At 41.7% G+C, this 16,065-nt stretch overlaps 1 protein-coding gene across 1 annotated transcript in view; it reads right to left on the reverse strand.

Annotated features, from left to right (window-relative positions):
• Positions 1-1,679: 1,679 nt before the first annotated feature.
• The window catches only part of ush2a (Usher syndrome 2A (autosomal recessive, mild)), a 1,147,097-nt gene continuing 1,132,711 nt past the window's right edge, over positions 1,680-16,065 (reverse strand). Inside the window, 2 exon segments of the mRNA XM_034188044.1 lie at positions 1,680-1,873; positions 1,975-2,175. Of these exon segments, the coding sequence (XP_034043935.1) occupies positions 1,784-1,873; positions 1,975-2,175 (291 nt within the window). The 3' untranslated portion in view covers positions 1,680-1,783.

A 16,065-nucleotide genomic window follows, 5' to 3' on the forward strand; every position in this document is an offset into this window, starting at 1 on the left:
CTCCATCATCCATAAATGGAATAGGTTGTGATCCATCAGGACTTTTCCCAGAGCTGGCTGCCCATCTAAACTGAGTGATCAGGGGAAAAGGGCCTTACTCAGGGAGGTGACCAAGAACTCTATGGTCACTCTGTCAGAGCACCAGCATTCATTTGTGGAGAGAGGACAACCTTGCAGAAAGACAACCATCTCTGCAGCAATCCACCAATCAGGCCTGTATGGTAGAGTGGCCAGACAGAAGCCACTTCTTTGTAAAAGGCACATGGCAGCCCACCTGATGTTTACCAAAAGGCACCTGAAGGGCTCTCAAATCATGAGAATGAAAATTCTCTAGTCTGATGAGACAAAGAATGAACTCTGGTGTGAATGCCAGGCATCATCCCTACAGTGAAGCATGGTGGTGGCAGCATCATGCTGTGTGGATGACTTTCAGTAGCAGAAACTGGGAGACTAGTCAGGATTGAGGAAAAGATGAATGCAGCAATGTACAGATACATCCTGAATGAAAACCTGCACTGGAGTGCTCTTGACCTCAGACTGGGGTGACGGTTCATCTTTCAGCAGGACAATGACCCTAAGCACACAGCCAAGATATCAAAGGAGTGGATTCAGGACAACTCTGAATGTCCTTGAGTGACCCAGCCAGAGCCCAGACCTGAATCTGATTGAACATCTCTAGAGAGATCTGAAAATGTCTGTGCACCGACGCTCCCCATAGAACCTGATGGAGCTTGAGAGATGGTGCAAAGAGGAATGGACAAAACTGCCCAAAGATAGATGCACCAAGCTTGTGGCACCATAATCAAGAAAACCTGAGGCTGTAATTGGTGCCAAAGGTGCATCAACAAAGTGTTGAGCAAAGGCTGTGAATACTTACGTACATATGATTTCTTAGTTTCTTATTTTTTTAAGAAATTTGCAAAAATTAAAAAAACATTTTTCATGTTGTCATTATGGGGTATAGTGAGTAGAATTTTGAGGGGGAAAATGAATTTACTATATCTGGAATAAGGTTGTAAGCTAAAATGTGGAAAAAGTGAAGCACTGTATAAGCATCAACAGTGGCTCATAATGCACTCAGCAGCAGCAACTATAACCCAACATAGGGCTGCTTTTTTATAAGTTAGGAATTACTGAACATGAACCACTGTGCAGCCTTTTAATTTATGTAATATGTCAGATTTACATTTCATCAAACTTGATTCAGTACTTAGTGCTGCAGCTTGTCTGACTGCTGCAATAACTGTTAATGGATTAAATCAAAGGTCGTACCTGACAAAAATGGGCAGATAGAAGTACAAACGGAATCATTCCAAAATACCTGCTGCTTCCACTCTGTAGTGGGGGATTAAAGTATGAAGTTGTTACCACACACTGCTTTATTGTTTTTCCTGCGATAGAACTCCATGATCCAACAAAACGTTTGTGCAGCCCTCCTTCTAAATACTGTCAACCAGTCCTAATCATAGCTTTTCAACAATGCTACAAACCTGTCTGGAACAGCTACAATTTTGGATTTGAACAATGATCCTCCCAAAATGAATACAAAGTAAATGATGCTTTTTATTCCAGAATATTTGACAATGAATTTCTGTATCTCAAAAATTCTTGAAGTTTGAAGCAGCGGAAAATAAATAATGGTTAATATTTTTACATGCTTTCCAGTCCTGGATAACGAGTCCTGTTTGTCATCAACAAACTCTAAATTGCACATTTTAACGTCTTGGCTATAAAGTGTGAATTACGAGGTTGATACTTGATTACGTGAAATGATCTTCTTGTGTTAAAGATGAGTGTCAACGAAGAGGGTGTGCTCCTGTTTCACAGAACGTAAAGCACTGATAGTGTCCACAAACTCCTCTTCTTCAACATACTGTAAAAACAAGTGAGAGTTAAATGAGAACTTCAATAAAATAGAAGATATCTGACTGTAATGGGAGTCCCTTGAATGACTTCAGACAATTCTGTTCTCACCAGTCCAGTATCATGTCCTAGGGGGTTATCCCAGCTGCCTTCATCCATCATGAGTGACTTTCTGTCAATCAGCTGACTGACGCTGCGGTGCAAAGCATGCTGGGAGTAGGCCTTACTTAGGTCTGTTTGGCATGGAACCCGTAGGACAGACATGGTATTGAACTGTGAGCTGCTGCTGACTATCTTGGTATCTGCCAGACCCTGAAAAGAGAATTTGTCTGTCACCATGAGATTTAACACAATGTTTCCACATGGGGTGTGCAGCCAGTACATTCTGAGTGCCGGTCCCAAGCCTGGATAAATGAGGAGGGTTGCGTCAGGAAGGGCATCCGGCGTAAAACAAGCCAACCCAACTATGCAGACTCAGAATCGAATTCCCATACCGGATCGGTCGCAGCCCGGGTTAACAACGTCCGCCACCGGTGCTATTGCCCAACAGGGTGCCGGTGGAAATTGGGCTACTACTGGGCGAAGACAACGACGAAGAAGAGGAGGAAAACGTTGCCACGAACAGCGGGAGAAGAAGAAAACTAAAAGGGTGGAAATGAGAGTGGGGACTTTGAATGTTGGTAGTATGACTGGTAAAGGGAGAGAGCTGGCTGATATGATGGAGAGGAGAAAGGTAGACATATTGTGTGTGCAAGAGACCAAGTGGAAGGGAAGTAAGAGCAGGAGCATCGGCGGTGGGTACAAGTTGTTGTACCATGGTGAGGACAGAAAGAGAAATGGTGTTGGGGTCATTTTAAAGGAAGAGTATGTTAAAAGTGTGTTGGAGGTTAAGCGAGTGTCTGACAGGGTGATGAGTGTGAAGTTGGAAATTGAAGGGGTGATGATGAATATCATCAGTGCATATGCCCCACAGGTAGGTTGTGAGATGAAGGAGAAAGAAGCTTTCTGGAGTGTGTTAGATGAGGTGGTGGAGAGTGTGCCCAAGCATGAAAGAGTGGTGATAGGAGCAGACTTCAATGGGCATGTTGGTGAAGGGAACAGAGGTGATGAGGAAGTAATGGGTAGATATGGTATCAAGGATAGGAATGGGGAAGGACAGATGGTAGTTGATTTTGCAAAAAGGATGGAAATGGCTGTGGTGAATACCTACTTTAAGAAAAGGGAGGAGCACAGGGTAACATATAAAAGTGGAGGAAGGTGCACACAGGTGGACTACATTCTTTATAGGAGATGCAAGCTAAAAGAAATCAATCAATCAATCAATCAATTTTTTTTTATATAGCGCCAAATCACAACAAACAGTTGCCCCAAGGCGCTTTATATTGTAAGGCAAGGCCATACAATAATTATGTAAAACCCCAACGGTCAAAACGACCCCCTGTGAGCAAGCACTTGGCGACAGTGGGAAGGAAAAACTCCCTTTTAACAGGAAGAAACCTCCAGCAGAACCAGGCTCAGGGAGGGGCAGTCTTCTGCTGGGACTGGTTGGGGCTGAGGGAGAGAACCAGGAAAAAGACATGCTGTGGAGGGGAGCAGAGATCGATTACTAATGATTAAATGCAGTGGTGCATACAGAGCAAAAAGAGAAAGAAACAGTGCATCATGGGAACCCCCCAGCAGTCTACGTCTATAGCAGCATAACTAAGGGATGGTTCAGGGTCACCTGATCCAGCCCTAACTATAAGCTTTAGCAAAAAGGAAAGTTTTAAGCCTAATCTTAAAAGTAGAGAGGGTGTCTGTCTCCCTGATCTGAATTGGGAGCTGGTTCCACAGGTCCCTAAGATAAGATGGGACCTGATTATTCAAAACCTTATAAGTAAGAAGAAGAATTTTAAATTCTATTCTAGAATTAACAGGAAGCCAATGAAGAGAGGCCAATATGGGTGAGATATGCTCTCTCCTTCTAGTCCCCGTCAGTACTCTAGCTGCAGCATTTTGAATTAACTGAAGGCTTTTTATGGAACTTTTAGGACAACCTGATAATAATGAATTACAATAGTCCAGCCTAGAGGAAATAAATGCATGAATTAGTTTTTCAGCATCACTCTGAGACAAGACCTTTCTGATTTAGAGATATTGCGTAAATGCAAAAAAGCAGTCCTACATATTTGTTTAATATGCGCTTTGAATGACATATCCTGATCAAAAATGACTCCAAGATTTCTCACAGTATTACTAGAGGTCAGGGTAATGCCATCCAGAGTAAGGATCTGGTTAGACACCATGTTTCTAAGATTTGTGGGGCCAAGTACAATAACTTCAGTTTTATCTGAGTTTAAAAGCAGGAAATTAGAGGTCATCCATGTCTTTATGTCTGTAAGACAATCCTGCAGTTTAGCTAATTGGTGTGTGTCCTCTGGCTTCATGGATAGATAAAGCTGGGTATCATCTGCGTAACAATGAAAATTTAAGCAATACCGTCTATTAATACTGTCTAAGGGAAGCATGTATAAAGTGAATAAAATTGGTCCTAGCACAGAAACTTGTGGAACTCCATAATTAACTTTAGTCTGTGAAGAAGATTCCCCATTTACATGAACAAATTGTAATCTATTAGACAAATATGATTCAAACCACTGCAGCGCAGTGCCTTTAATACCTATGGCATGCTCTAATCTCTGTAATAAAATTTTATGGTCAACAGTATCAAAAGCAGCACTGAGGTCTAACAGAACAAGCACAGAGATGAGTCCACTGTCCGAGGCCATAAGAAGATCATTTGTAACCTTCACTAATGCTGTTTCTGTACTATGATGAATTCTAAAACCTGACTGAAACTCTTCAAATAGACCATTCCTCTGCAGATGATCAGTTAGCTGTTTTACAACTACCCTTTCAAGAATTTTTGAGAGAAAAGGAAGGTTGGAGATTGGCCTATAATTAGCTAAGATAGCTGGGTCAAGTGATGGCTTTTAAGTAATGGTTTAATTACTGCCACCTTAAAAGCCTGTGGTACATAGCCAACTAACAAAGATAGATTGATCATATTTAAGATCGAAGCATTAAATAATGGTAGGGCTTCCTTGAGCAGCCTGGTAGGAATGGGGTCTAATAAACATGTTGATGGTTTGGATGAAGTAACTAATGAAATAACTCAAACAGAACAATCAGAGAGAAAGAGTCTAACCAAATACCGGCATCACTGAAAGCAGCCAAAGATAACGATACGTCTTGGGATGGTTATGAGTAATTTTTTCTCTAATAGTTAAAATTTTGTTAGCAAAGAAAGTCATGAAGTCATTACTAGTTAAAGTTAATGGAATACTCAGCTCAATAGAGCTCTGACTCTTTGTCAGCCTGGCTACAGTGCTGAAAAGAAACCTGGGGTTGTTCTTATTTTCTTCAATTAGTGATGAGTAGAAAGATGTCCTAGCTTTACGGAGGGCTTTTTTATAGAGCAACAGACTCTTTTTCCAGGCTAAGTGAAGATCTTCTAAATTAGTGAGACGCCATTTCCTCTCCAACTTACGGGTTATCTGCTTTAAGTTACGAGTTTGTGAGTTATACCACGGAGTCAGGCACTTCTGATTTAAAGCTCTCTTTTTTAGAGGAGCTACAGCATCCAAAATTGTCTTCAATGAGGATGTAAAACTATTGACGAGATACTCTATCTCACTTACAGAGTTTAGGTAGCTACTCTGCACTGTGTTGGTATATGGCATTAGAGAACATAAAGAAGGAATCATATCCTTAAACCTAGTTACAGTGCTTTCTGAAAGACTTCTAGTGTAATGAAACTTATTCCCCACTGCTGGGTAGTCCATCAGAGTAAATGTAAATGTTATTAAGAAATGATCAGACAGAAGGGAGTTTCAGGGAATACTGTTAAGTCTTCTATTTCCATACCATAAGTCAGAACAAGATCTAAGGTATGATTAAAGTGGTGGGTGGACTCATTTACTTTTTGAGCAAAGCCAATAGAGTCTAATAATAGATTAAATGCAGTGTTAAGGCTGTCATTCTCAGCATCTGTGTGGATGTTAAAATCGCCCACTATAATTATCTTATCTGAGCTAAGCACTAAGTCAGACAAAAGGTCTGAAAATTCACAGAGAAACTCACAGTAACGACCAGGTGGACGATAGATAATAACAAATAAAACTGGTTTTTGGGACTTCCAATTTGGATGGACAAGACTAAGAGTCAAGCTTTCAAATGAATTAAAGCTCTGTCTGGGTTTTTGATTAATTAATAAGCTGGAATGGAAGATTGCTGCTAATCCTCCGCCCCGGCCCGTGCTACGAGCATTTTGACAGTTAGTGTGACTCAGGGGTGTTGACTCATTTAAAGTAACATATTCATCCTGCTGTAACCAGGTTTCTGTAAGGCAGAATAAATCAATATGTTGATCAATTATTATATCATTTACCAACAGGGACTTAGAAGAGAGAGACCTAATGTTTAATAGACCACATTTAACTGTTTTAGTCTGTGGTGCAGTTGAAGGTGCTATATTATTTTTTCTTTTTGAATTTTTATGCTTAAATAGATTTTTGCTGGTTGTTGGTAGTCTGGGAGCAGGCACCGTCTCTACGGGGATGGGGTAATGAGGGGATGGCAGGGGGAGAGAAGCTGCAGAGAGGTGTGTAAGACTACAACTCTGCTTCCTGGTCCGATTTTTCCGTCCGGAAAAATCACAGACTGTAAGGTGGTAGCAGGAGAGAGTGTCACTAGACAGCATAGGATGGTTGTTTGTAGGATGACTTTAGAGGTAAAGAAGAAGAGAGTGAGAGCTCAACAAAGGATCAGATGGTGGAAGCTGAAGGAGGAAGACTGGTGTGTGAAATTTAGCGAGCAGGTGACAGAAGCACTAGTTGGAAGGGAAGCAATTTTGGACAATTGGAAGAGTACTGCAGATGTGGTGAGGGAGACAGCTAGGGCAGTACTGGGTATGACATCTGGACAGTGGAAGGAAGACAAGGAGACTTGGTGGTGGAATGAAGAGGTCCAGGAAAGCATAAGGAGAAAGAGGTTGGCGAAAAAAGTTTTGGGATAGTCGGAGAGAATGAAGAAAGTAGACAGGAGTACAAGGAGATGCGGCGTAAGGCGAGAAGAGAAGTGGCAAAAGCAAAGGAAAAGGCATATTGCGAGCTGTACAAGAAGTTGAATAGTAAGGAAGGAGAAAAGGACTTGTACCGATTGGCCAGACAGAGGGACAGAGCTGGAAAGGATGTGCAGCAGGTTAGGGTGGTAAAAGATGCACATGGTAATGTGCTGACAAGTGAAGAGTGTGTGCTGAGAAGGTGGAGGGAATATTTCGAAGAGTTGATGAATAAAGAAAATGAGCGAGAGAAAAGGCTGGATGATGTGGTGAGAGTAAATCAGGAAGTAAAGAGATTAGCAGGAAGAAGTGAGGGCTGCTATGAAGAGGGTGAAGAGTGGAAAGGCAGTTGGTCCAGATGACATTCCAATGGAGGCATGGAAATGTCTAGGAGAGATGGCAGTAGAGTTTCTAACCAGATTGTTTAATAAAATCTTGGAAGTGAGAGGATGCCTGAGGAGTGGAGACGAAGTGTGCTGGTTCCTATTTTCAAGAAACAAGGGTGATGTGCAGAGCTGCAGTAACTACAGAGGCATAAAGCTGATCAGCCACAGCATGAAGTTATGGGAAAGAGTAGTAGAAGCTAGGCTTAGAAAACAGGTGAAGATCTGTGAGCAGCAATATGGTTTCATGCCGAGAAAGAGCACTACAGATGCAATGTTTGCTCTGAGAATACTGTTGGAAAAGTACAGAGAAGGACAGAAAGAGTTACACTGTGTGTTTGTGGACTTAGAAAAAGCTTATGATAGGGTGCCAAGAGGAGAGTTGTGGCATTGTATGAGGAAGTCTGGAGTGGCAGAGAAGTATGTTAGGGTAGTACAGGACATGTACAAGAATAGTGTGACAGCGGTGAGATGCGCAGTTGGAATGACAGACTCATCAAGGTGGAGGTGGGATTACACCAAGGATCAGCTCTGAGTCCTTTCTTGTTTGCAGTGGTGATGGACAGGTTGACAGATGAGATCAGACTATGGACTATGATGTTTACAGATGACACTGTGATCTGTAGTGAGAGTAGAGAGCAAGTTGAGTCTAGTCTGGAGAAGTGGAGATATGCTTTGGAGAGAAGGGGAATGAAAGTCAGTAGAAGCAAGACTGAGTACATGTGTGTGAATGAGAGGGAGCCCAGTGGAATAGTGCAGTTACAAGGAGTAGAAGTGGTGAAAGTAGATGAGTTTAAATATTTGGGGTCAACTGTTCAAAGTAATGGAGAGTGTGGTAGAGAGGTAAAGAAGAGAGTGCAGGCAGCAGGGTGGGGTAGGTGGAGAAAGGTGGCAGGAGTGATTTGTGACCGAATAATATCAGCAAGAGTGAAGGGGAAAGTTTACAAAACAGTAGTGAGACCAGCTATGCTGTATGGTTTAGAGACAGTGGCACTAACAAAAAGACAGGAGGCGGAGCTGGAGGTGGCAGAGCTGAAGATGTTGAGATTCTCTTTGGGAATGACAAGAATGGACAAGATTAGGAATGAACATATCAGAGGGACAGCTCAGGTGGGACAGTTTGGAGACAAAGTCAGAGAGGCGAGATTGAGATGGTTTGGACATGTGCAGAGGAGGGACCCAGGGTATATAGGGAGAAGGATGCTGAGGATGGAGCCACCAGGCAGGAGGAGAAGAGGGAGACCAAAGAGGAGGTTCATGGATGTGCTGAGAGAGGACATGCAGGTGGTTGGTGTGACAAAGGAAGATACAGAGGACAGGGTGAGATGGAAACAACTGATCTGCTGTGGCGACCCCTAAGGGGAACAGCCGAAAGACAAAGAAGAAGTAGTTTATGTTGTATTTAAATCATTAAGAATGCATTGTGAGGTTTCCAGTGCAAGGCAAAATCCGGAAATGGCACAAAAAAATCTCAGTGGGGAAAAAGTCAGAAACCGTTGTCGTAAAAAGCCACAAACCGACAGTAGACGAACATAGACATTATAAAGAAGAGGAGACGCCACACTGGTTACTGAGGTGCAAGAAATCTGGCCGCCATCTTGGATCAGTCATCGTAGTGATTCTATCACAAGGCCGACGGTAGACGAACATAGACATTATAAAGAAGAGTAGACGCTGCATTGGTTGCTGAAGCACAAGAAATGCGGCCGCCATGTTGGATGAGTCATCGTAGTGACTCAAGGCACAGTGAAGGTTTGAGTTTATAATCTTATTTTCTTTTTTCATCTTTCGAACATAATATGTGTGAAATACCCACTGTTCCAATACTTTTGGAGGGCACTGTATCCTAAGCTTATGATGAGTGCAAAATGAGTGTGATATTATTACTGTTTTGTTTAAGAATGTTTAATTCTCACTGTTGCTGCACTTGGTGTGAAGTCATAGTCATATCTTATATCATATTGATATGACAATATTGCAATATAATAATTTGGCCATATTGTAGGCAAAAAAAGAAAAATGCTTAAAAAAGTGGGAGGACTAGTCAGGATATATATATATATATATATATATATATATATATATATATATATATATATATATATATATATATATATATATCCATCCATCCATCCATTTTCTTCCGCTTTATCCGGAGTCGGGTCGCGGGGGCAGCAGCTCAAGCAAAGCCGCCCAGACCTCCCGATCCACACACACCTCCTCCAGCTCCTCCGGGGGAACCCCAGGGCGTTCCCAAGCCAGCCGAGAGATGTAGTCCCTCTAGCGTGTCCTGGGTCTTCCCCGGGGCCTCCTCCCAGTGGGACGTGCCCGGAACACCTCTCCAGCGAGGCGTCCAGGGGGCATCCGGAAAAGATGCCCGAGCCACCTCAACTGACTCCTTTCGACGTGGAGGAGCAGCGGCTCGACTCCAAGCTCCTCCCAAGTGACCGAGCTCCTCACCCTATCTCTAAAGGAGCGCCCAGCCACCCTGCGGAGGAAACTCATCTCGGCCGCTTGTACTCACGATCTCGTTCTTTCGGTAATGAGCCAAACCTCATGACCATAGGTGAGGATCGGAACGTAGATCGATCGGTAAATCGAGAGCTTTGCCCCCCTACTCAGCTCTCTCTTCACCACGACGTTCCAATACAGCGACCGCATCACTGCAGATGCTGCACCGATCCGTCTATCGATCCCACGCTCCATCCGTCCCTCACTCGTGAACAAGACCCAGAGATACTTAAACTCCTCCACTTGAGGCAAGGACACTCCACCGACCTGAAAAGGGCAAAGCACCTTTTTCCGGTCGAGAACCATGGCCTCGGATTTGGAGGTGCTGATTTTCATCCCGGACACTTCACACTCCAGCTCTCCACAATTTCACTGATACTTACTGGACTGGTAAGCATTGAAAGCCGAGATAGACATGTCCAAACTTGTCCTCTGACACGCAGAAACGGAGGTGTTCCTTTGTCTCACTTCCAAAGCGAATCCGTCGTGACGCGCGAAGCCTCCGCGCGGCTTTCCATGACAAAATCTCTTGTTAAAAGTGAAATCTGCCGGAAAATGGCTGATGTCCAGCTCTTGTGATAACCAGAGAAAGAGCACACAATGGTCTCGTATCCACAGAGCCATCAGCACAGAAATGGTCCGGTGGCTTGTGCTGTGTCGTCGCAGCTCGGAGCGCGGCGCGCTGAGCGTCCTTAAAGGGGTCCTTAAAGGGGTCCTTAAAGCTGTACTAACAGACCTTATTCTCTGTGAAGCCCGTAAAATTTTCACCGAAAGCCAGATAAATTTTTCGAATAGTTTCCAGGTGCCAGTCTCTAACAGCTTCTGAAAAATTTCCAGACAATGAAAATCCGATGACGGAGCGGGACCACTCCTTCCACAAGGCGTGCTCACAGGCGATTGACGTCACCGACAGGCGTGGAAAAACTCACCCATGCGCACAAGGGTTCAAGCTTGACGTGAAAACATATGAATCAAATCCATATAGTTTAAAAAAAAAATTAAAAGGTACGATACTTTATGGACAGACCTCGTATACAATTTTAGAGAAAGAGACAAAAAGAAATAGATCACTGTGCCAAGGAGGGAATCTCTTTAGGATCAGTGACCCTATGGCCTTGTTTAGAGAAGTGTTTCATAAATGTTAAAAAAATTCATATATTTGCAGTTTAGTTGAATAATAAATTGAATTTTGTCTCTTACTTGTTTTTGTCTATAAGCACATGCAATATCAATATCAGTGCTCAGATGACAGTAGCTTCTGGGAAAGGTGCAAGTTGCAATAAACTGTGATACCAAGCGCTAAGGATACATGCTATCCAGTCACAGCAGATGAAACTTTTTTTACTACTGAGCAAACATCATTGTTAGACTTTTTTAGGTTCAATGATTCCACGGCGTGTAGACGTTATGGCGTCAGTGACCCCATGGCTTTGGTGGAGGTTTGCACTCTCTGAGTGCTTCTAGTTGATGTAAATAAAGTCCAAGACATATTCAGTTACTTGGAAATGTTTGAAAATTAAGTCCTTTATGTTTTTAAATGTACTTTATTAAAAAAAACATTCTGCTGTTCACTGAAGACACAGTCTTCAGTCTCATTCTGGAAGACAGAGCTCCTCATCAGCAATCGTCTTGTAATGACTCAATGTCTGGAGACGAAAGTAAGCAGCTAACTGTAGTATATAATCGGCCAAAAGCTTCTTAATGTTGTGTGAAATAAATGTGTACATTTATTTCTGGAAGGATCCTCTCTGTGGTACCAAACAGTTCTAATAACATTTTCACCTCTTCAGTGTTGACTATCAATTTCTATTTAATCCACAAGATGGCGGATGCAGCCTGTGAGCTGTTGCCAGCAGCCTCCATCTTGCTTAGTGTTATTCCGTGTCGCCAGCAGTGGTGGGCACAGTTCCGCTAACTATCAAAGCTAATGTTTTCATTATCGGATTAACTTTTAAGATAACTTACCGTCATCGGACCAATTATCTTCCGATAGGTTTTGGTCCGATAATTTTTAAAACGCCAACATATTTTTGCAGGCATGGTTAACAAAGCTTAACAGTTACAAACATCTATTAAATCTAAAATCAGTTGAGTACCTACCTGTTAAATGTTTTGTATCAGATGTTTCAACTCTATCTTCTGCAAACAGAGAAGAGCTGGTTCCAAAATAAACCACTCTATCCTTTGCCGGCAAAGGAAAACTGGTCACAGAAAAGAAAAAAGCGAATTTCTTTTGACCTCATAATGTTACGCTAGCAATACCTCCCAAGTCATCCAGAGGCATACAGTTTTAACTTATGGATAAAATTTTAACCAAAATAATTTCAGACAAGTTATTTAAATTAACGTCATGTCTGAAGTTTTATAAAGTGAAAATATCAGATATATGTTTTAGTTTTAAAGTAATGCACTAATTTTAAAGGTTTTAGTGTGGACATGCTGTGTCCAGGTGCATTATGGGTAATCTCTGTACATTCACAACAGAAGAAATGCATTTGAGACGCTCTGATCAGGCACCACACGGACAACAGGATTAAACTCTTTGTATATTGTGCCTAAATCTCTTGTGAATATATTCTCTGGGTTTATATACGTTGTAATTGTGTTTGTTATATGTAAAAATGCCAGAAGAAGCTCAGGTTGCTTCTCCATTATTTTGAATTGGAATCATTGCAATCGATAGAGTCCTACAAACACTGTCTGTCGTCTTTGTTCCAGAGTAATATATATAACATGTCTGAAATTCCAGCCCAGTCTCACGCTTTTATTTGTCCCCCGTGACGAAATGAGTCAAATTTTCGTGACAGGGTTTTATTTTTAACTCATTATTCATAACCCTACCCAACCCTAACCTTAACCATAACCTAATCCTACTCCTTACCCCTACTCTAACCATAACCACCCCCTGCCTCCCCCACCCCACTTCACTTTTAATTTCGTGCAGCCATCACGGAATGAATTATAATGAATTTGTGCTGCCGTGACGAAAATGAGGCGCTTTTCGTCACAATATCACAAACCAATAGATTTATGTATATTTTGTGCCGCTGAATCACGACTTGCCGTGAGACCAGGTTGGAAATTCAGTTTGCTTTTATTAAATTCCATGCATCTTAAACGTAGCAGACACGAATTTTGTTTTGGCAAGTTTTCACGGTCTCTATTGCCATCTACTGGCCAGTAGTGTTCATGGCAGTATGAGCGTCTGGACACCAGACAGTGTTCTATTTATTTTGACCCCGGTTATATCAGACGGTTTCAAATCAGTTCACAACTTGACTTTTTGACTTTTTGCAAATGTCTTTTTTTTTTACAAATAAAAAAGGCATATTGTACGAAAGCACATTTATATGTAAACACCAACACACACACACCTCACATTAACGTGTTGGTTTTTACACAGAATGAATGAGTCAACCAATCAGTGTTAGCGGAGGCTCATTTACCCATAATCCCTTTGGCATCTGTCTGTGTTTGTTACAGAACTTCAGAATTAGTGCATTATTTAAAATTAAAAGATATACAGTGAGGAAAATAAGTATTTGAACACCCTGCGGTTTTGCAAGTTCTCTCACTTAGAAATCATGGAGGGGTCTGAAATTTTCATCTTAGGTGCATGTCCACTGTGAGAGACATAATCTAAAAAAAAAATCTGGAAATCACAATGTATGATTTTTTAATAATTTATTTGTATGTTACTGCTGCAAATAAGTATTTGAACCCCTACCATCCAGCAAGAATTCTGGCTCACACAGACCTGTTAATTTTTCTTTAAGAAGCCCTGCTATACTGCACACTTTACCTGCATTAATTGCACCTGTTTGAACTTGTTACCTGTATAAAAGACACCTGTTCACACACTCAATCAATCACACTCCAACCTGTCCACCATAGCCAAGACCAAAGAGCTGTCTAAGGACACCAGGGACCAAACTGAAGACCTGCACAAGGCTGGGATGGACTACAGGACAACAGGCAAGCAGCTTGGTAGAAGACAACAACTGTTATGATTATTTATTAGAAAGTGGAAGAAACACAGGATGTCTGTCAATCTCCCTCTGTCTGGGATTCCATGCAAGATCTCACTTTGTGGGATATGGATGATTCTGAGAAAGCTCAGAACTACACAGGAGGACCTGGTCAATGACCTGAAGAGAGCTGGGACCACAGTCACAAAGATTACATTAGTAACACATGATGCTGTCATGGTTTAAAATCCTGCAAGGCAGCAAGGTCCCCCTGCTCAAGGCAGCACATGTCCAGGCCCGTTTGAAGTTCACCAGTGACCATCTGGATGATCCAGAGGAGGCATGGGAGAAGGTCATGTGGTCAGGTGAGACCAGAATAGACTTTTTTTGGAATCAACTCCACTTACCATGTTTAGAGGATGAGAACAACCCCAAGAAAACCATCCCAACTGTGAAGCATGGGGGTGGAAACATCATACTCTGGGGGTGCTCTTCTGCAAAGGGGACAGGACGACTGCACCGTATTGAAGGGAGGATGGATGGGGTCATGTATTGCAAGATTTTGGCAAACAACCTCCTTCCTTCAGTAAGAGCATTGAAGGTGGGTCATGGTTGGGTCTTCCAGCATGACCCCAAACACACAGCTAGGGCAACTAAGGAGGGGCTCTGTAAGAAGCATTTCAAGGTCCTGGAGTGGCCTGGCCAGTCTCCACACCTGAACTCAATAGAAAATCTTTGGAGGGAGCTTAAACTCCAAACCTGAAAGATTTGGAGAAGATCTGTATGGAGGAGTGGACCAAAACCCCTGCTGCAGTGTGTGCAAACCTGGTGAAAAACTACAGGAAACATTTGACCTCTGTAATTGCAAACAAAGGCTACTGTACCAAATATTAACATTGATTTTCACAGGTGTTCAAATACTTATTTGCAGCAGTAACATACAAATAAATTATTAAAAAAATCATACATTGTGATTTCCGGATTGTTTTTTTTAGATTATGTCTCTCACAGTGGACATGCACCTAAGATGAAAATTTCAGACCCCTCCATGATTTCTAAGTGGGAGAACTTGCAAAATGGCAGGGTGTTCAAATACTTATTTTCCTCACTGTATGTTATATTTTAACTTTGCACAAATGACAGAATTGACATTAATGAAGTTATTCTATCTGTATTAATTTTATTTATAAATCAAAACCATAAGTCAGCACTGCTTTATTTTCCAAGACCTCCGCCTCACAGCGACACTGCTGTTGAGTAGAGAGTTGCGCTTCACTACTCCTCTCAACTGCTTCACTACTGGAAGCTATGTAGTAAACAGGAGCTTCCAGCAGTGGACAGGGTGCACAAAGATAGAAGTGCTGACTCATTGTTTGGGTCTGTGGTCACCTTTGATGCTACCAGAAGCGATCGTGGTGTTAAAACTCAAATCAGCTTGTTAGTAGTTGAAAGTGTACCAGAGACAATACTGGAAGTTATCGGTTAGCTGTAGCTTCTGATAAATTTTTGGGTGGTTTATTGGTTTAGCTTTATAAAAGATAACTTTTCAGTTAGCTGATTATCTGTTATCGAAGCCAACCTTTTAGTTAGCTGTGCCCACCACTGGTCATCAAGCATTAGATTAAACTGAAATCTATGATTCGCTGGCTTAAACTTGGGTTAAAGTGATCTGAAAATGCTGTTTTGTGCAGCATTTGGGTGCAGCAACAAGCTGACATAGGATTGTCAGCTGGTTAAATATGGGTTAAATAAATAAAAAATAAATAATAATAAATTGTAGAGTGAGCTTTCATAAATGTGGATTATATGTAATATTAATGATGTGAGAGAAATGACAAATTGTTGAATAAAGGTCAGAAAATGATTTATTTTTTGTGTCGATCTGTATTCTGTAAAGTCGTGACTTCAGTTTTACTGCCTGAATGCTTTGTCGTGATAACTATCTCACCATTCGTTTAGTGATTCAATTAGAAGTCTCACTTTCATAAGTCTCAATTTATCCCCTTTTAATTAGCCTTGGTTTTTTCTTCACATCAGGTTTTCCATCCTGAGATATTCTGTCAGAGCAAGTTCATAGAATGGAAATGATTTTCTCTCAATTTGGTGGGTCACATGACGGTCACTTTGACGTTGTATATTCTACAAATATAAGAATATACATGAATGAGATTAATTTCTCTATGATATCGTCCATATTCCAGTGTAGTGTTTTCAGATTTCTTTCAGCTTGGTCCAGAAA

The sequence above is a fragment of the Thalassophryne amazonica genome, chromosome 2 (genome assembly GCF_902500255.1).
Source record: "Thalassophryne amazonica chromosome 2, fThaAma1.1, whole genome shotgun sequence".
In the NCBI taxonomy this organism is placed as follows: domain Eukaryota; kingdom Metazoa; phylum Chordata; class Actinopteri; order Batrachoidiformes; family Batrachoididae; genus Thalassophryne; species Thalassophryne amazonica.